We start from the raw sequence: 22071 nt of genomic DNA on the forward strand, positions 1-22071 counted from the left end.
TGAATAAGTCTCCAGCAGAGATAAGATTTCTGCCCAAGCCGTTCCTCTTATTCTTGAATATGAAGAATATTGCCCAAATGACTAGACAGTGAATGAAAATCCCTAGTCTCTTTGCTGTGACCACACAAATATTTAGGTCTACTCAGCTCTGTATACTTTCTTGCATGTCTATGAACACAAACCATATAGTACAATCAAGAGTCTTGCAACAATATCCTAGTCCTTCCATAAGAAGCCCCATACCAAACCATTCTGTTTAGACTATTATGGATGCATCTATTTCCCAGTCATAAAAAAAAAAACCTTAATGAGAAAGCAGGTCTTGATTCAGGAAATAACACAGTAGATAACTGTATGGGGTGCAGAGGACCGCCTTGTCTTCTGGGTATTTGCCCTTGGCTCCTCAAATATTGGGATCCACACATCTCTCTTTGGAAGAATCTTAGCCAACCAGAAGCTTTGACAGCAAGACATGATGGCAGAGGAGGATGTATCACATGCTGGATTCAGATTCCTAGAAGAAAACACATGTAGAAGTAATTTGATTTGCCATCTTTGGGTCTACCATCAGTTATTTTAAAAGCATTTCCCAGTGTTTTCCTCATCTTTAGAATCTGTTTCAGAATCTCAAGTCAAGATGGGTGAGTTATATTTTCTCCCACATCTGTTTTCTAGAACTAAAAACAAAAACAAACCTTAAGTTCTTTCCATCCCCTTTATGAAGACAGGCATCAATTTGGGAGTGTTCTTATCAAAATCACAATTATTTTCCCCTTCCCCCATTTGCACTGAAAATTTTGATATGCATATTTATTCCTAGCATAGAGGGGGCATGGCATACCTGCTATCATACCATTTTTAAAGATGAAGAGCCTATGGGGTGTGGGATATGTTGCAATCCTAAAAGTGGGCAACCTGAAAACATGGTCGACTATACAAACTTTGCAATTCAGACTTGAAGTTCTCTTTCCTGGATGGGGAAATCTCTCAATTTCATTATCCAGAATTCCAATTGTTTAAATCTCAAATTCTCTTTGTTCCAGAAATGAAGAAATGTATGGATTTTGAAAAGCTATTAAAATAAAATAAACCTAACAAAATATTTCCCATTCCTAACCCTGACAGAGATAGAAAACTGCAACATCAAAAGCAAAACAAATCAAAAGAATATGCTTAGGGATTATTGGGTTCTTTATCCTAGTTAGACTGATACTTTCTTCTTCTATGCAAATTATTTTGGCATTCAAAAAACTATTTAATAGCTACTATTGTAATTATGCATGTAGATCATAGCACAGGAGAAATACATTTTTGAATGACAACTCCCAAAGCACCTCAGCTAGCATAGCGTTTACAAGCTTTGATGCAAACATCTCAGAAATCAATTGTGTGAGCCTTGCTGTGTCCTATGGAGTGTGTCCTGTGAGCCACTCAATACTGGGATGTTTAAGAGAGAATGAAATCTGGCAAAGCTACAACATGTACTACAAGGATAAATACATTTTAACTTCTCATTGAACAAATGGTATTTGGATGTTGTACCAGGAAGAACATCAGAGCAAGGGGAAATCATACTGGGTGTGACCAGTGGACCAAGGGCAGAAAGTTTGCTTCTCCCTCCCTGATAGAAAAGCTCTGCCAGAATTTGGGAAAGTAACAGTTTGAACTATACCTACCAGAATCCCCAGCCATGCTGTCTGGGGATTGTGGGAGTTGTAGTCCACAATATTACTTTCTCAAGCTTATGCTCTGTGGGCTGCAGAAAGGGAAGGAAGGCCACATTTGATTAAAAGGATTTTTTTTAAAAAAGGAAACATAAAACCAACCAAGTCATTAACAAAAAATCAAGAACTTTCCTAGTTTCTGAATGGACACCTAAATCCCTTGTGGAATGTTTAAGGTTTGCTCTGCCAGATGCCTTGTGAAAGTGAAACTGAGTACTGAATGCATCCTATTATTTGTGAAGCAGACCCCCTCACTCTTTTCAGCACATCTATGGCTGATACTAACATTTTCAGATGGAGAGGCTCATCATAAGGTTTCTCTAAGGCAGGGGTGGGAATCATCAGGCCCTTGAGATGCTATTGGCTGAAACGTCCAACTCCTACTGGTAGACAGCATAGCCAATGGTGAGGAATGCTGAGAATACATAATTATAGTTCTCTGTTACATTGTAAACCACTCTGAGTTCCAATTTTGGGAGCAAGGCAGGAATAATAATAATAATAATAATAATAATAATAATAGAATGAGAGTCAAAAGGTACCTTAAAGCACATTCAGTCCAAATGCTGCCAGTACAGGAGTCCACTATTAAAGTCCTCCCCCGCCCCAAGATGTGACCATCTAGCCTCCTTTTTAAAAACAACAACAACAATAACAATACCAAGGAAGGAGAGTCCATTGACATTTGAGGTCATTACATCTGTGGGGATATACAATTCCCAGCCTTGATCTATTCTAAGTACTATGTCAGGACCAAGAAAGGCGCTGCATTGTTTTGATTCCAATGCCATCAAGGCAGCAAAGTCAAAGTGTGAACAAAAGAAAAGCTAGAGCAACACTGCTTGTGTATATGTGTGTAGGACTCTGGTTGGCTTGTTGTTTTGCCCTTTTCATAAGCACCCACTCATTTCTCTTTAAGGGCACAGTGTAATGTTTGCTGGCTTCCAAAAATATGCATTTTTCCTGTAGGAAACATAGTCTCTTTCACAATGCACAGTTATAGCAATATAGCATAATGACTCTACTTTAAATGCCATAGTTCCTTCCTGTGAAATCCAGGGGTTTGTAGCTTGGGGAGGTACTAGAGAATCAAACTGCAAATTGCAAATTCCTGGATTCCAAAGGATGCAACAATTACATTAAAAATGGAATGATAGTACTACAACTGTGTAGTGTGGATGGATTTCACATTGCTTGAGTTTATGCTGGGGCAAGATGTTGCCTACTTTACTACTGTGATTTCAATGGGGTACTTACACAATATGAGAGCCAACGTGGCACAGTGGTTTGAGTGTTGGACTGTAACTCTGGAGACCAAGGTTCGATTCCCAGTTCCAGGCCATAGCCTTTCCCTGAGGCTGAGAGTGTGATTTGCCCAAGGTCACCCAATGAGTTTCATGACTGAGCTGGGAATCGAACCCCAGAGTCATAGTCCAACATGCAGAAAATATTGGCTAATATAAAACTTGATGCAGTATAAACTATAATAGTTTAAGTTTAAGGACTGGCAGCTACCAGTTTATACTCAGTCCTGAGCTCCATTTATTTCTTTTTCTGTGCAAGGTTTGAGCTATTCACTGACATGAGCTGAGATATGAAATTGACCTTTTACTATTAAGCTGACTTTTTTGCTTCCCTGTCAAGGAGGTGGATGTGAAGATGAAATTGTTCCTGATCTTCCTCTGCAAGTCAAGTGACATGCAAAGATGCCCTGAGGAGAGGCCAATCTGTAGCTAGTGAGACGTGAGCAGAACTCTGAAGAAGCTCTCGTCAGGTCATTTTGCCAACAGGAAAGGCACTAATGTAAAGCAAGTTAATGGTCTACGTAACAGATCTGAGCAGGCCTTTGGGATGAGGATGTCAGCAGCCCATTTTGTTACTCTGCTGTTTTCCATCTGGGCCATGCTGGGTTCCCTCATCTTTATTCAAAAGACATGAAGTGGCTCAGCCACCACTGCCATTCGTGCTGCTTTTGGCCTCTCTTGTGAATTCATTCAAGGGTCATTGGCTGTCACATCAATATTCTGGACCAAGGGACACTTGCAAGGAAACCTCATTTCAAGCCAGAAGAGGTGACATGATTGTACATCCCCTGCTAGCTTGTTTTAAGTGCTGCTGGGGAATAAATCCATTTGAAAGTGCTACTGACAGGCAGTGAAGCAGCTTCATTTCTCCATCTCTCACATAGGCAGAAATGCCATCTACATGTGATCTTTTGCAAGGTTATAAGTACCCTGTCTTGGAGCCAGCAGAACAATTGTATCTAGCTTTTGGCAGACAGAGTGACCTCTTCTTTATATTTTTTAAAAATATCTATGACATTGTCAATAATGCTGAGGCAAAATAGAAATAGTACATTTATCAGTAGGAGAGTGTTGTGGAACGGTATGCAAAGGTGACTTTGACCTTACCTTGCTAAGCCCTGCCCATTTTTTCTAGATTCACAGTAAATACTAATTCCATTACACTCTGAACTTCTGACTTTATATAGATGACTCATACACACTTTCCATTATGAACATACAGGGGAACAGACATGAGCTGTAGCTATGGAGGAAGCAAAACAAAAGCATTGCCCACATATAAGAATTCTGCTCCCAATGAAATTTTCTTGCATTGCTGGGAGTGCGACACTGAAAATTGTCTACACCTAGAACTCTTATATTTGCTGTGTTTGCATTCCCTTGGTAATTGTGCTTGACATTTTTCCTTGAATACCTATTTCCAAATACGCAAATGAAGTTTTAAGTTACTGTAGTGCTAGAAACTGGGGACCGGAAAAAAAATTCACATGCAGGGGATAGAATTCTTATAATGGATGAGCAATGGCTTCGTTTTGCCCCCTCCCCTTGTAGCTGTACTCCTGAGCTTACAACAGTGGCATTCCTTAAGTATTTGGGATACTTGCTTAAAATATAAGCCATCTATATTCTGAGATAGTTGAAAGGGATTTCCACAGAAGTATTGTGAATGACAGATCATTTCAAAACCCAATGACTGAAAAGCAGCTGTTCCAGAGGTGGCTGCCTACCAGTCAAACAACACCTGCAGGAATTGTCAGCAGACTGATCAGAGGTGATAAACTATAATTGTGACATCAACTGAAAGTAACTGCTCAGCTGGAAATTTTCTTGTGAGGTTTCTTCATTAAGAGCAATGCTAGGCTCCATGTGTGTTTGTGTCCAGATGTGTGTGTGTGCATGTTTATCTAAGGCCTGGGTACCCCAGCCTTGAAGGTCTGCCCTTTTCAAATAAGACCACAGGGCACTCTCAGAGAAAGGGAAAATATGGTTAACTGAGGCAGCATGTCCCTCACTTAGTTATATGCTATCCTGTTTTGAAGCAGATAAGTTTTCTCCTTGACAATGTGACCTTTGATAAACTTTCTATATCTCACTCTGCAGAGAAAGATCAAAAACTATGAGTGAAAGCACTGTGTATTCAAGTCTACCTACTTTGCGTCAACTGTCTCCTCTGACCCAAATCTTGACATTGGTCTGTTGGTGGCTTTGATGTTTATTTTTGTGTGATGTGTGGGGAAAATGAATATTTCAAAGGAGGGATGGACACTGTGTGACTCACAAGCTGCACAATGTGTCCATTAGTCCTCTTGGACCCCTGAATGCTATTTGTGAAACAACAACAACAACAACAGCTGAAAATGAACTCCAGGAGGCACATTTCAGCATGTAAATGCTCTTTTTAAAGGCCATCCTCTAAAACAGCAAAAAACAAAACCAGAAAAACAAACAAACAAATCCAGCCCAACCAAAAAACCCAGCACCACCCACTCTGAAAATGCCTGGAAACGACTTCAGTTACTGCTGAGTACAGTGGTGTAGCCTGCCAAGGGTCTGAGGGATCTGAAAATGGCCCTTTCAGTTTTTGAGTGTGCTCACTCAAGTTTTAAAATTAGGCTCCCACCCCCTGGCCACATAATTATTTATGTGTTATGCCAATGGCAGCAGACCCTTCAATTCATTTACTCAGGGGCCATTCAGAATACGTGTTAACCTGGATCAGGAATCGATTCTTGCATGTGAAGTTCATATTCGCCCCAAATCTGTCACAATCCATTTTGAGGCATGCATAAGCATTTCGTGGCAAATGCCCCTTAGCGTGGGTAATTTGCAATTGGGCCAGAAGCCGTCTCTTTTGAAAAAACCCGGGTTCCATGAATATGAACTTGCCCTCGGTCAAGTTCAGGGGAGGGATTTAGGTCAGAGGGAGGGCAGTGGGCAGAGCATTCCATCCCCTTCATTGGAGAAGGAGGAGGAGGATGAAGGATCCGGGGGAGAGAAGGGAGCTATGGAGGGCAGCATCGGAAAGAGGAGAAGGCAGGAGCTGGGGGAGAGAAGGGGGCCATGGAGGGCAGCATCAGAAAGAGGAGGAGGAGGAGAAGGCAGGAGCCGGGGGAGAGAAGGGGGCCATGGAGGGCAGCATTGGAAAGAGGAGGAGGAGAAGGCAGGAGCCGGGGGACAGATGGAGGCCATGGAGGGCAGCATCGGAAAGAGGAGGAGGAGGAGGAGGAGAAGGCAGGAGCCGGGGGAGAGAAGGGGGCTATGGAGGGCAGCATTGGAAGGAGGAGGAGGAGAAGGCAGGAGACGGGGGAGAGAAGGGGGCCATGGAGGGCAGCATCGGAAAGAGGAGGAGAAGGAGGAGGAGGAGGCAGGAGCCAGGGGAGAGAAGGGGGCCATGGAGGGCAGCATTGGAAAGAGGAGGATTGCCAAGGGAAATCGGACTGCGGATTTTTATGTTTTATTTTGACAGTCTATGCACATGATTTTTTGGGTGACATAAAATGTGTGTGTGCTTGTGCTACTTTCATTTTTTCTTGCTTCTGGAACAGCACCTTAATTATTATTAATATTATTATTATTATTTGTGTTATATGCGGATGCTACAATTAGAATGACTGCCCCTCACATCATGCATTAGCCCACTGCTCTGTCCTCATCATATTGTATATATTTTCTTTTTTAAAATTCTGTTTTAATAGATATTTTAATTGTAACATGTTTAATCCTGTTTTAAGGGGGGGGGGGAATTTGGGACATAATGTTGTAAATGTGGATTTTAATATGTTGTGAGCCGCTTTGATTGTCTAGTTACAGAAAAGCGGGATACAAATAAAAGTTTTATTATTATTTATTTAATGCCTGCGCTACATTTTCCTTTCCTTTCCTCTTGCTCCTGGAATTATTTGTTTAAAATTGTTTAAAATGTGAATGCTACAATGCCAGTGTTACAAATGTTTCCCTTTCAATTTGGCAAATTGATACTAATTTGCTACACAGAAGACACACACCAGAGGTTTTTAAATCTGACAGCATATGCGCATCATGCCTGCCAGATTTTTTTAAAAAAGGAGGGGGAGGCCCCATTCGCTTAGGCAATGGCTGCAAGAAATGTCACCTTTTACGAAAGCGGAACTAATTTGATTGACAGCAGAGGACTCTTTCTTTTAAACCAGTTTAAAGAGCTGCAATGGCATTCCGGGGTTAAATACCCCAATTAAGGTATTTATAGTGGGCACTTGCTTTCGGAGGCATTCGAGAGGAGCTGTAAATTTACCAAATTTCTACTCTGTTTAAGAGCAACAATTTGATTTAGGCCTACATGTTATTAGCAATGATCACAAAGCCCCATCTCCAACTGCAATGAATCATCTCCAAGATGCAATGATTTTCAAACCTAGGAAGAACTGTAAGGCTGAGTAGAAAGAGGCAAGTCTTCATCTTGCTCAGCAGATATTCTCTGACCACACTTTAGTTTTATGACATTTCCCTCATGGGGTTCCCTCATAATGGCAAGTTTTGCCATTATTGTCATAAAATGTTCCATTGCACCAGTTTCCATCTGATAAATATTAGAAGCTTGGGGAATACCATTTTCATTCCTGTCATGGGATGAATGAGTAGGCTCTGCTGTGGAAAATGGATGCTCCCAAGTTTGAAGAAAGTTTTTGGTAAGTGTTCCTTCTGGAAATGTTAGACGTAACTCAGCATGGTGGGAAGGAAGGGAAGTTCTATGATGTCATCTTGCAGCCTAGTCTAGCAACTCAGACAGATTATTCCTCAGAGGCAAAGAATGATCCATTCTGAGAACAAGAGGAAGTTATTATTCATCATTCTCTGAGGATTCCAAGGCACTACGACAGAAGTCTATGTGTATTCTCTTGTTACAGGCCTCCTCTTATCCATATCAGCTCTTAAGCTTTGCTGGAAGACTTAGATGTTGGCTCTAGAGAGACTTTTAAGGGTTTTAATTGAATGTGCATCAGAGAGCTTTACTTTTTATTGTGTTTGTCTCCTCCTCTGGTCTTCCTTAAACTTAGCCTATTTCCAGTAGACAGTTCATACTAGTGTCCAAAAACATTGTACTGTACAGATATCCTGTATTTCCTTACTTAAGAGATTTTCCATAGAAAGGAAAATGATGGAAGGCATAGGGGATAAACACAAGCAGAGTATCAATGGAAAATGTTATTTGGTCCACCAGTAAAATTCCTTGAAAGGGGCATGGAGATCTCACAACATCGGTTTTCTCTGGAAACATCCTTGGTCACATGTATAATAGTTTGTTGCCAGTGGTAGACCTTGGCGGTTGAGGAAGAAAGTGACATTGATTTGGGTCCAACTGAAAAAAAAATAGGATACCACTGCACTGAGAGCATGACTGGCAATCCAATCCAAGGCAGAGTCATCATTTAAAAATGGCAGAGGCCTTTCACAGCTGTGTGCCAGCCAGAAGCCCAACAAGTGTACTTTTCTTACCATGGAGACTGCATGAAACTGTTATAACAACATGGGAAATACCTCCCAAAATAATTTTAAAACTTAGCTATTGGCCATAGAAGGGATTAAATGACAGTCAACATTAACAAATAGTCTTTTCGCTTTTTAGATACAACACAACACAGATACTCACCCAAGCACCCTTGCTTATAATCTTTCCAAAGCACAAAATCTAACTGTGTCTTTCTGTCCCTCAGTGGATTTTGGCACAGGACAGTTAGAATTCTGTCACAGCTAATGGCCTGGCCTGCCTGTAGTTTAGGAAAAGGTGCCAGAGCTGAAAAAAATGAAAAGGGAGAAAAAAAGGAGAAAGAACAGGAGGGGGAGGGCAAGAGAGAAAGAAAGAGAAAAAAGAAAGCTCTGTCAGTGCCATCAGAAATAATATAATTGAGATGTATGTGCTTCAGATTATTTTTTCTCTCTCCTGCACCTTGGCAACACAGTGACACGCTTTATTCCATGAACTCTGGTTTGTATCACCCAGTTCTAGATTAAAGATGAAACACTGAGGAAAACCAGAATTACAACTCAAAACAGCCTCATTTGTGACCAGTAATGTAGTTATGTGTGCAGTGAAAATGAGCACATTGCTCTTTATATCTAAAAGGCCAAAGCTACAATCTGCAGAACACGTCCAGGGTCAATTTAGATGTGATAGATGCCAACCCATTTTGTTACTTTATTAGTTCATTTTAATCCTATAGCCTTGATATATCCCATGTATGATGGCTACTTTTACGTAGCCAAAAAGGAGAAAATGCATGACTAAAAAGAGGACAAAAGAGGATATAGATTAGCATCAAATCTTCATATGCTAATGTGTACATGATGTATGTGCCTGTTGCTCACTCTGCTGTTCAGATGCTCACTGCTGGTGTACACTTTTTCTGATCTCCTTTCCTGTAGTCACTCATATTCAACAAAGACAGGGCAGCCTTTCAAGCAGAGGATGCCTTCAAACACAAGACACCCATGTCTGCCCAATCCCACCTGTCCAATCCCAACTGCCTCATCTTTATGGCAATAAAAGACCTGGAAAAGTATATTTATACCATCATTGCAAGGGTAAAACCTGGCTACTGACAAGCTGTGGGAGTGTTTCTGGGAATTCCGTAATGCAGCAGAGGAGAAGGTATTCCAAGTAACTGCAGCCAGCATAACCAACAAAAACTAGGCTGGCTGAAGTCAGCCAGAGGACCTTCTCTTTTGCCACTCCCAAGTTATGGAATGGCCTATGGAACGGAGATCTGGAATATTGCTAATCTTGACTGCTTTAAAAAAGGCCTCTTCCGGCAGGCCTTCCCAGATTAGCATCTCAGTTGCCTCCCACAACTGCCTGCTTTATTTTAATAATTTATTTTAATAATTTAATTGTATTGTTTTTATTGTAGGTGGGTGGGTTTGTGGGATATTGTGTTTTATTGTCTTTTAATGTTGTCAGCTGCCTCAATCTAATTGAAGAGGTGGGGTATAAATAAAATTTTATTATCATTATTATTAATGTGTGAATGAATGAATGAATGAATGAATGAATGTTCCAGCTGCTCCTGTGCACTTGGGGAAGATGGAGAAGCTGCTCCTTTTCCTCAGTTTTATGGGTATCTGGAATATGTCTAAGTGCCCCAGTACACCCAGTCAGTGGCCAAAAGGAAGGAAGGAACTACACTTGAGAGTTTCCTTTCCCTAAGCTGCTGTTGCATAGCTGGGATAACATGTGTTGTACAAGGAGGTACTGTATTCTTCTTTGCACAATGCCTCCCTAAGTACATATGCAGGTGTATATGTATGTCACATAGAGGTTTGTAGCCTACATAACAACACAGGAAAGAGCGCTGTTATGGCACCTGTCTCATGGAATACCTTCCAAGCACAGCAGTTGGTTTATCCCCTTTGTGTTTGCCATGGTATTCTAGTTGGCTGGTGCAGCTGATTGCATTGTATGTGTGTTGTGTTGATTTTATTGTTTAAATTATATTTAACTTTTCTATCTATATTTATTTGTTGAGCTTTAAGGATGAAAGCCGGTTAAAATGTTTTAACAAATAACACAAGAGTGCTATGCTCCCAGCCAACATATCAATGATACAGACATATCAAAACAGTTTGCAAGAACCATTTTTTGATTTGATTGTGGCCTTTCCAGTGACAGCACTGCAGGAATCCAGCACAAGGTGACTTTTACTGTAGAGAACAAAGGGGATGCATGGCAGCAGTTTTTAAAGAACGCTCTGAATGTAGGGATCTGAATACAACATTTTGGATAATAAAGTTTCTCTGTGGTCTATTTTTTGTCTGAGCCATTGTGCAGCCTTTAACTTGTTCCAGGTTGAAAGATTCCTAGAGATTTCCATTTTTAAAACCTCTCTCATGATTCTATTATAAATTGATGTCAGTTTAGCTTACAACAAAATCCAAAATCCACACAAGTTACTTTTCTGTTGCTAATGGAATTGAAATTTAATTGTCTTTTATTGCCCTTTGTCCCTGGTCTCTACATGACCAAGAAGGAAAATAGCTTCTGCCTATATTGAGATGCCTCAATACCATCTTAATTGACAACAGAGTAACATCTGAGACACAGTATAAGCTTGTGACTCTAATTTCATCATCTTTCTTCTCCTCTATAATTTTAAAGACTTTGCTTGATGAAGAAACCAGTGAAGCTTTGAACACTTGCATAATATTTTTTCTGCATTTTGGTTAGCAAATAAAGGTATCACTCTTTTGTATATTTTATATTTTGTTGTATTTTTCTGCATGGCCAACATGGCTACTGCTGAATATGTTTAGCTTACAGTCATCAGTGATTTAAACTATTCAGGTACACCTAAATATTTCCATAATGACTTTTTCTCATGCTTGCTTTCATTTGCCATCTCTTAGAGTTTTTATTTTATGATCTTATCTTATTATAGAGGAAAGAAGACTGCGGTTACTAGGGGGAGACTGAAATCCCTTACTTCAAATACCAGGTACAACCCCTCCCCCGCCCCCCAAAATCTAGATTGGGAATGAAATGGCAAGAGACTCAACCCCCCTCCCTTCCCACCTGCAAGTTACTTTTCCAAAGCCTTTCATTCTATTGCAAATTGTATGAACAGCATGGCATCTAATTAGGCACTCACATTCATTTAGAAAATGGCAGCAAAATAAATCATTGGGCCAGATTTTCAGAAATGTGTGCAAGGAGGGATTTTAAAGAGCTATATTCTTATTTAAACATAGTACTCAAGCAAGTAAGATTATTCTCTTTGTCCAACTGATTCAGGTTGCAATGCTATATTCATTTACCCAGAAGAAAGCTCCAAAAAGCATGCTTGTGGGTAGACATAAAGGATTGTACTGTGAGCCAAGTGACAACAACAAGGGGCTCTGCTCTTGGAAACTTTACTAAATACTTGGTGAGATTATTGAAGTGGAGGAGAAAATACATTGATACTGAATTTTAAAAAGGTAAGTGCAACAAAAAGTTAAATAATTTGATAGTGCTTGTTTATCAGTTGGCTCCTTGGTAGTTAAAGAAAAAATGAATCACTGATTCTTCTATCATAACATTCCCACAACAACACTAATAATGGAAATGGTTCACTTTGGCAAGTTATTGCTAATTAAGTCACTGATTAAAACATTAGTGATGGGCTGGGCTATGGGGTTTGCATACAATGGCATGGCATTTTCCACTGTTGACCTTATGAAGCACGTTTTTGATAATGGTGCTTTCAAATAGTCTCTTTTTGTACTTTTAAAGTTCCCTTCCTCTAACATGGAATTTCCCCCCACATGGGCCATAAAGCCATTAGTAGGCCTGTTGCCTGGGAATGGTGGGAGGCTAACATGTCTGGGAATGGACAGGTTGGATAACGTTATCCCAAAACATGGGATCCTATCTTACAACCTCTTCAGTTCAGTTTGAAATCAGATGTGTCTCTTTTCCTTCAACCTCCACCTATTATTTATTTATTTATTTATTTTCTATCCAGACATTTTCCACAATAATGGGACCCAAGGCAGCTTGCAGAAGTTGAAACAAATACAATGAAATTAAAATAAATATAATTAAAACAGTTACAAAAAAGGTAAAAATATAAAAGTCTCTTCTTAAAATACAATTAAACAATATATAGAACTAACCCCCCTATATTTCATAACATACACTCAATCTTCAAATACTTTTTTTGTTAAAGGTTAATAGGGAGTGTTTTATTTCACATAAATGGCACTGATTTACCGCAAATGGAGCAATAGGTGGAACTATGAAGATCGATCAGTGAGTCGAGAGTGAAGAATCTCAATCTGAATTTTTGAGCGTCTTTGAGCAAGTGCAGAATATTTTTCTGTACACCTGAATCACTGCATCATTTCTGCCTCCTCACTCCCAGTCAAGAAGTGTAGTGTGCAAAAGACAGTGGGAGTGGGCAGGTTTTGCAGGCAGGATGGAGCCAAGGATTCTAAATATGATTTGGGGCATCCTCAGTTTTAATAATTAAGGTGGGATACAGACCGTCCAAAAAAGGCGGTCTGTGCGCGCCTTGTTTTGCTGCGTGAGGGAGCTGCAGCGGAGAAACCACGCGGCTCCCTCACGCAGCAAAAAGAACCTGGAAAACGGGTTCTTCCTGCGGTGCCATAAGGATGTCGCAGTGTGCCAATGGCGCACTTGTGACGTCCTTATGGGGGCATGACGTGCGGACACTAAGTGTCTGTCACGTCAAAATGGCAGTGCCCATGTGTATAGGGCGCTGCCATTTTGATGCCCTCATCACGTGCTAGGGCTGAGGCCAGTATGGGCGGTTTGCCCTCGGCCAACCCCTAGCATGTGACGGGGGCACTGCAAAGGCCCATCTAGATCAGGCCTAAGTTTCTAACAAGCAAACTCTTCTCTTGAACTTCTTACCTTAAGTACATAATTGAAAAGGGTAAGAAGGAGGAAGAGAGCCAGCGTGGCATAGTGGTTTGAGTGTGCCAGGCTACAACTCTGGAGACCAGGGTTTGATTTCCAACTCAGCCATGAAACCCTCTGAAGCCATGAACCTTGGACAAGTCACATGCTTTCAGCCACAAGGAAGGCAATGGCAAACCTCTTCTGAATTAAATCTTGCCAGGAAGACCCCATGATAGTGTCACCATGTGTCAAGAAACAACTTGGAGGCACACGACAACAAAGGAGGAGGAAGAAGAGAAGCAGAGGATGGGGTGAAGTAAAAAGCAGAATGAGAAGAGAGGTAAAAGAGAAGGTGAAGCCAAGAGCAATGGCAACAGAAAGCTGGAGGTGCAAAAGGTTTTTTTGCTTTATGACTTTATACCAGCATCAGGTAGGGGAAAACAAGAAGAATTAAGCCTTTGTTGGCACTTCCTGGAACCATGGTTGCAAAAGCAAGTACTATTTGCCGAGTGGAAAAGTTTTTGGCCTACTGATCAAGTTGTAGCGCCAGATTTAGATAAAAGTTTTGGAAGAATCTGGAACTTGGAAGCACCTATGGGAAAAAGGAGTACTACCACCACCACCTTTTCCTTGGCTTTCTAGGAATACAAGCACTACAACCAGGTTATCAGTTCCGTCCAAATTCTTAGAATCAAAGTCTTAAGAGTTAGATCATTATTTGCTTAGGAAATTATGCACTTGAGCTTTCACTAGCTCTTTTTACTGCTGATTACCTAGGATCTCTTTTCTTGAATATGTGTCAGTCTATCCCTTTTCCTCTCAAACATCTACTTTGCTTCAATATTAGCTGTTATTCAGTCACTTCAGAACAACAAAAGCCTTCCCAATAACAAATTATTATGAAGTTGAACCCATTAATTAGTTATTACTCTCAAACAGGTCATTTTTTAATTCATTTTACTGTACAACCAAGCAATATGGAAGTGAAAGTACCAAATACTGGTCCTGCCATTAGTCTCATATGCCATACCTTTAAGGAGCCAGATCTCATTTGATCTTGAAAGCTAAGCAGGGTCAGCCCTGGTAAGTAATTGGGTGGGAGATTGCTAATGAATATCAGGTGCTGGCAGCTAGGAACTGGTAAAACCACCTCTGAATATTTCTTGTCTAAGAAAACCCTGTGAAATTCATGGGGTTACCATAGGTCAACAAGTGACATACACATGTGGGGTACAAGGGGCAGCCAGTTTCCCATTCGCTAGCACTGTCTGGAGCCTTGTCACTCTGGAGAGCTTCCACTAATATGATGAAGCTTGGGTGACACATTAAATATGAGATCTTGTGAGAGAGATCAGAGCTTTAAAAAGTCACTGTTTTGGACTACAATTCCCAGAATCCCACACTGAGAAAAAGGTTTCTAAGCAGTAGGAAGGCTCACTAGCACAGTTACTTTCAATGGCACCACCATCCCTTCCAGGGAGTGACAACATCCATATGAACAATAAATATTTGGCAATTCCTCCCATACTGCAGCTTAGTTCTGATACTGTATAGGAATATGCAATTGCACTCAAAGGCCATAGCTGGAGATCTTGGAGAGCAACCTCATTTCTCTTCCCCATCTGTAGAACTGCAGCCATGTGTTCTCTGAATGCCTCATCACCTTCTCCCTTCCCCTCACCTAGGATACTGGCCTATGTAGTGGTCTGCCAGTGAAAGGTAGCCAAGGTGCAGTACAGACCGCCCCAAAGGGGTGGCCTGCTGGCGGCCTAATTCCCTCGAGAGGAAAACTGCAGCTGCCAAACCACACAGCTTCCCTCCGGAATAAAAAGAACCCGGAAAAACTGGGTTCTTTTTGCACCGCAGGGCGGACATCATGAATATGCCACAGGCACTTATATAGGATGCCACCATTGTTATTCTGCCGCTCCATACTAGGGTTAGGGACCATGAGGTTGCCATGCGGTCCCTAACCCTAGTATCACTATCGCCATGCCACAAAGGGCCCATCTGTATCAGGCCCATGTTTCAAAGGGAAACCTACTGTAATACAAGTTTTTTCTTTTCCCCTTTACTAATCACTTTCAAATCCAAGTGACTGGTGTTTCATTCAGAATGGGCTGTTGTTGTTGTCGTCATCATCATCATCATCATCATCATCATCATCATCATCATCTTATTTATATGCAACCAAATTGGGACTCCAGATTGGATTCACCATGTCCATTTCTTTTTTTTAAAACTCACACTTAAGAGGTGTTACAGAAAAAGAGATTCCTTATGTACACTGATATGACATTTATGAGCATAAATGATACAATTTCTAGTATAAGAATTTGTGAGCATGCCTCTAAGAAAGTTACTTCCTGTTTTTTAAAAAGCATATTAGGAATCAAGAGATCAAATAGGCAGTCTCTTCCTGTGCTTGCTAAAGTAATCATTTTGGAAATGATTCCTGAATGGAGTCCTCACAGTTGGAGCCACTGTGGTATGGTAGTTGAAATGTTGGACTAAGACTTCAGGAGACCAGGGTTTGAATACCTGCTCAGCCATGGAAATCCACCACGTAACCTTGAGCAAGTTACACTCTCTTGCCTTACTGGGAAGGCAATGGAAAACCTCTCTGAAGAAATTTTGCCAGGAACACCTGATGGCAGGATTGCCATAAATTGGAGTTGACTTGAAGGCACTTACCACAACAAACCCTAACATATTTCACTGTTCTCTGGCAGTAGATGCTTGGCCCTTAAATTTGGCTGTGAAGTGATGCCACTTTAAAATTTAACATGAATCCAGAATCAAAACAGTGTTTGTTCAGTTTCAGTTCTCTTTCTACCACCAGAACAATGTCAATAATGTCAAACAGTATCAGAAAGAAACATCTTACCTTTCTACACTGTCTTGAACAAGAGGGTTTCCCTTCCCATTCATTGCATGCAGCTGTAGAGCATTATCCTCCAGTTTACACTGTGCCTGGGTACAGGTCTTGTCCCTCATCTCATGGTTCAGGGGGATCTCTCTGGCTTCTGGCCCCATTTTTCTACACCGGAGCAACCGTTGATAAGCTGTCCGGAAGTCCCTGTTCAGTGCAGCATACAAGATAGGGTTCAAGGCTGAATTGGCATATCCAAGCCACAGAACAATGGTCAGTAAGGTTTCACACACTGCACCCTGCATGCCCCGGTACATAAACACTGTAAAATAAGGAAACCAGCAGATAATGAAGGCTCCCATCACAGCAGCAAGAGTCACAGTGGCTTTATGTTCCTTCACAATAGGCAATGCATGCCTGACGGTCTTGCAGCAGCTGGTGTAGTTGATCCTCTTTGCTTGCTCCCTGGCTATTTTGAATATACGGTAATATGTAATGCACATGACAACCAAAGGGAGGTAGAAAGTAAGCAAACCATCCACCAGCACATACAGAGTGTTGACTTCAAGCTTGCACTCCTGCTTTCCATCCACTAAGCGCGTGTTCTGGATAGTTGTGTCATTGGTGTTCCAACCCAAATGAATAGGTAGGAATGAGACCATGAGCGACACTACCCAGATAAGGACCATAGCCACAGCCGCCCAGAGGGGAGTGACCACAGTGGGGTAGCGGAGAGGTGCTGTAATAGCATAGTACCGGTCAAGGCTAATCACGAAAAGGTTGAGGATGGAGGCTGTGCACAGCATGACATCCAAGCTGATGTAGATATTGCACCAAGTAATGCCCAAGGGCCACTCATGGGAGAATATCTCATAGGTAGCTGAAAAAGGCAGCACCAATAAGCCCAGTAGCAGGTCTGTGAAGGCCAAGGAGACAATGAAGCAGTTGGTCAGGCTGCGGAGCTTTCGGTTGAAAGAGACAACGAGGCACACCATAACATTGCCACAGACAGTCACAACTACGAGGACTGTGAGGACAATCCCAATCAGCACTTTTTCCCAAAGGCAGAGAGAATTGTCTGTAACATGTGTGGAATTCATGATGATGGGACAGATAAGTCTTATTTTCCTCAATGCAGACTTACATGGTAGTTGCCCTAGAGATTCTCAGAATGAACTGTTTATGTCAGATTCTTCAAAACACTAATCTCTCTGCCTTCTTCCATTTGTCTCTTAATAGCCCTTGCATACAGTGACAAAAACACTTTTCCTCAACAAAAGAAATCCAGTATCATCTCTGATTATGTATCTATAGGATGACTAGTATGTCCAAATAAGTCCTGGTCTCATTCATTCTACTCCAGAAGGATCCACAGACAAGTAGTGTGCTGAAGACAGCTGAGACCACCCTTGTTAGCAATATTCTTCCAAGAGTTCCTTTTGGAAACAGGATGACAGACTAGATCTAGTTGGTTCATGATCCAGCCGGGTTCCTCTCACTTTTCTTATATCCTACCAAGTCCCTTTGGTTTGGTCTCACCCTTTTCTTCACTTTCTTTTTCCTCCTTTCACAAAAATCATTGGGACATGTTAAGTGATGTGATATGCTTGTAACTGTACACGGTTTCATAGGTCAGGCCAAAGAAGAATCTGTAGAGTCCCAGCTGTATTACTATTTCTCCACTTACATGCCTTGAAGATTAAAGAATAATTGAATAGGAGCAGGATAGATTTGCACTCTTTGCTGGATAAAATCTGTAAGGAAAAATAGAGTTAGATGATATGGATTGGACTCAGGGAGCTGTGTTATATTAGGTCAGCAAGTATGTACATCTAGCCCAGAAGTGACAAGCAACAGCTTTCAAAGGTGTCAGGCAGGTAAGGGCCTTTTGCATCACCTGCCACCTGATCTCCATTCTTCCCTAATTTACCTTTTAAAAAGAGCACAGCATCTACTTGTTCACCAAGCTACAGTAGGGACATTCTAACCAGAGCTTGGGAAATAACATTTTTGGATGATGACTCCCAGATTCCCTCAGCCTGCACGATTCAAAAAGTTACATTTCTAAACCCTGGTCCTAAGAGGTAGCTTAGGGCATCACTTTGTGAACACATGGGTGACTGATTTACTGGAGCGTCCATGGTCTTCCTAAAATTCCTCAAACTGCAAAGGTATTGTTTCATAACAAGAATTGCTCATCTCACCATTCACCCAGGCAGTTTGTGCTATCAGTGACTGTTGCATCACTATTGTTACTGATCAATTTAGCCCTGGGCCAGATGCAGTTAAACTGAAGACTGAAATCATATAAGTAAGTAAAACCCGCAATCTCAGCGTATGTCCTGAATAACAGTGAACACTGTAAAAATGATTGTTTTATATATAGGAAACACTGCATTAAGTTTATTATTTCTTAATCTCCATTTTTTCTTTTGGCTATAGGTGTATTGGTAATGGTGAGGCAACACTGGCACCAATTGTTATGGTGTTTTGTGAACATAGAAGCCACCATGTGAAGGTTCTCTGGGGTCCCCTCCACTCCTGTGAGCTAGATGGGACCCCTTGAGACCACCTTTTTATCTAACATAAACCTCACTGCTTCCACCACTTGATGAATTATCCTCTCCCCTCTTAGCAACACATCAGGACCTGGCTGGGGAATTCCACTGACATTTTCTCTTGCCAATTTAGGAAAGAACTAGCCAAGCTAAGGAATGTGAAAAAGAGTGCATGAAGCAGAGTACTTTAAAGAAAAGTTTTATTCTAACTAAAGGAGTTCTAGAGTAAAAGTATATCACCACATGAAGGACCAATTTGTCCTCCGGGCACAAACAGAAAGTGTAAGTTACAGAGTACAATCATTTCAGCCAAGCCAGTAAAACAAACTCCTGACACCACTGACTAGTACATGTTCCTAATCTTACTCACAGCTCAGATGGGAATTGTAGTCCTTGATGTTTCTGGACAGCTGGGAGCCTGGACTCCATTATCTAGCTCTACCAGCTTCCTCATGGTCTGCCTCACGAGAGTCAGAGGCTACCATCAGCCAACAAGCAGGCAGGCAGATCCACACAGACAGACCCAAAAAGGCAGACAAAAGCCTCATGTTGCATCCAGGCTTTTAAAAGCCTTTCTCTTAGAACCCTCAAAAGTTTGCACTTCTCCCCAACTGCCCATCTTACTGGGCAGGAGCCATCTCACCAGCTGTGATGTAAACCCTCATTAAAATGTACCCCTCCCAACTTTTAACCCTTTGTTATCTGGGAGGAAGGCTCTGATAAATGGAGGGACTCCCATTTATCACACAAACCTATGATGAACAAGAGAGTTCAGGAAAATTACATTGGGCCCATAAAGACAGCCCAAAATAAAGCTGCTTCGGGCCACTTTGGAGGTATGCTGTTTAAATGATGCATGTGTCCTAAGAGTCCAGAAGCTGCGCCAAAGCCACGCTCCAGTCCTTAGGAAAAGAAGAAAAAGAAAAAAAAAGAAAAGAAAAGAAAAAGAAAGGGGATGGGGTGGAAGGGATATGTACACACACACACACACATACATATATATATATATATATTTCTGCTTATCTTTTAGGGTGATAACATTTTTAGCAGAATAATCAAAGAAGAAAGGGGGGGGGGAAGAAATAAAAAATACCGAAGGGCATTGTTGACAGAAGATGGCATGTATCACATTAGAGGAGGAACAAGTGAATACTTCTAATATTATGGGTGATATGTTTAGGTTCTATAATGACATTTCCTGAGTAGATGTGTAGGCAAAGTTGGCATCTGGGTTTATGGCATGGTTCCCAGCCAACATTCACATGGTTATCTAACACCTTGACTTTAGGCAACACCCTTTCTCCTGCACTTGTCTCCCAACAACCATCATTAGAACTGAACATGTCACCCCATCACCATACCCACTAGTTTTGCATTTTAATAGCTATTCACTTAGCCTACTTACAAAAGTCTGTTCCTGGACCACTTCACTCCAGGCTTCTGAGGAAGTAGATTGAAATCAGTGAAAGCTTATGCTACCAATTTCTTTCTTTCTCTCAGTCTCAAAGGTTCTAAAATACTTAATTGCTACAATACCTCTTTGCATAAATATCTAGTGTGAAAGAGGCATAACTGTGAGTATGTCTGGGCTCCTGCCAATAAGGAAGGGTGGAGTGGCACCGTTCAAAAAACATTCACTCCTTTTGTGTTTGGTCTACCCATGTAGAAGAATTTTTGACATATTTTTGGATTTGCATTTGAACAAACAAAATTGAATTTTTATAATGGACCTATTAATCAACATTTCAATTCCATCAACAAAAATAGCAAACTTTACAAAAGAAGGAAATCTATTGGGGAACCAAATTCAGAGACAATATTGTTGCAAGAAGCACATATAAAACAAAGGAATGGATTATTATTAAAAGGTGTGGGATTACTGAAAGTTAACAGCAAGGTCTCTTGGAGGTCTCTCATTCATAGGGTCGTCATAGGTCAAAGCTGACTTGACAGTATATAACAACATAACAACAAATTCTCAGGAGCAAGAAGTGGGAAAAGTTTGGGTGGACATATGGATCAGCAAACTTAACTGTGCAGAGATCCTCCAGGTATGGATAGGGCTTCTCTTCCAGAAAGCAACTCTTTGCCAGAGCAGATATGGCTGTGGACTGGTGGGGAGCTCTCTAACATTTCCTCCTGTTCAAGTGTTTGTTCCTCATAGTTATGGAATGCCTGAGTTCACCTTGTACAGTATGTTGATAGATGTGGGTGATTTCAGGCTAGGACTGTGGTCTTTCCACACACCAGGGGCTGAAGCAGTGGCATCACTGGGGTATGTGAACCACACTGGGTGACACCCAGGAGAGGGGTGACACCTGGTTGGGCATTTCTCTCCCTTTGGGGCAGGAGGGGCAGGTATGTGCATTTGCCAGCTGCTCCAGCTCTGGGCTTCCTCTAAGGGAGAAAGCTTGAGGCTGGAGAAGTCGGAGGGGTGCAAGCTGTGGCAAATCCTGGAGGATCAGCATGCCCTTTTGTCTGCTGCCACTGCCACTCCCCCAGCAGCTCACCCTACTACACTGGGTAACAACCAGCATGGGAATGCCGCTGGGCTTGGGTGCTTTTTAATAAAGACAAATTGTGTTTTTACTCTGTATTCAGGTTTTCTGATCAGTAGCCACACCATATCTCTTCCTTACTTTGGTCTAATTGTACCATAGGATTGTTCTGTCTGTCCACTTTTTAAAGAAATACAGTTTATTTTTGCATTTTTATCTTATCTTTCTTTTTTAAAAAAGGACAGTTAATCATCATCAACAAAATATTATAGTCATAATAATAAACATCAGACCAGTTTAAAAGCCACTTTCAATTTAAAAGACAGAAATAAATGTTTGCAATAAGAACAGAATTCAAAATTTCAACTTTTTAATGTAAGCTAATTTAACATTCTGCTTAAAGGAATGTCCTCCCCCCCCCCCCACCTATATAATCCTATGAAAACAATTGCCAGAAACTTTCCGAAAGTCCTAGGGGAGTGGGGATGTGAAGAGGGGAATGGCCCTCTTCCAGACCCACCAAACCCAGTGGTGGATGTTCAATTCACCACTGGATTTTGAACACTTTTCAAAATTTTCTTTTTCTTAATGCTGAAACAAAAGAACAAGGTTAACACTTTGGAACACCTATGTATTGTATGGAAGTCTAACACAAAATAAAAATTTGAAAAGCAGAAAATAATGATGATCAGAACTCTTACCTTCCTGTTCCTGATCTATTTTCTACTCCTGCACACTGACTT

The 22071-nt window shown here is 41.2% G+C and overlaps 1 protein-coding gene across 1 annotated transcript; it reads right to left on the reverse strand.

Moving 5' to 3' along the window:
• Positions 1–459: 459 nt before the first annotated feature.
• Positions 460–17446, reverse strand: LOC149321725 (histamine H2 receptor-like). Its single transcript, XM_089500913.1, has 3 exons — positions 16288–17446; positions 8655–8798; positions 460–514 (listed from the first exon to the last, which is right to left on the reverse strand). Exons 1-2 carry the CDS (start codon positions 17370–17372, stop codon positions 8780–8782), a joined length of 1104 nt encoding a protein of 367 aa, XP_089357039.1. The 5' UTR covers positions 17373–17446; the 3' UTR covers positions 460–514; positions 8655–8779.
• Between the last annotated feature and the right edge of the window lie 4625 nt (positions 17447–22071).

The sequence above is a fragment of the Sceloporus occidentalis genome, unplaced genomic scaffold (genome assembly GCF_023333645.1).
Source record: "Sceloporus occidentalis isolate IW3139 unplaced genomic scaffold, rSceOcc1.0.p SCAF_1, whole genome shotgun sequence".
NCBI lineage: Eukaryota > Metazoa > Chordata > Lepidosauria > Squamata > Phrynosomatidae > Sceloporus > Sceloporus occidentalis.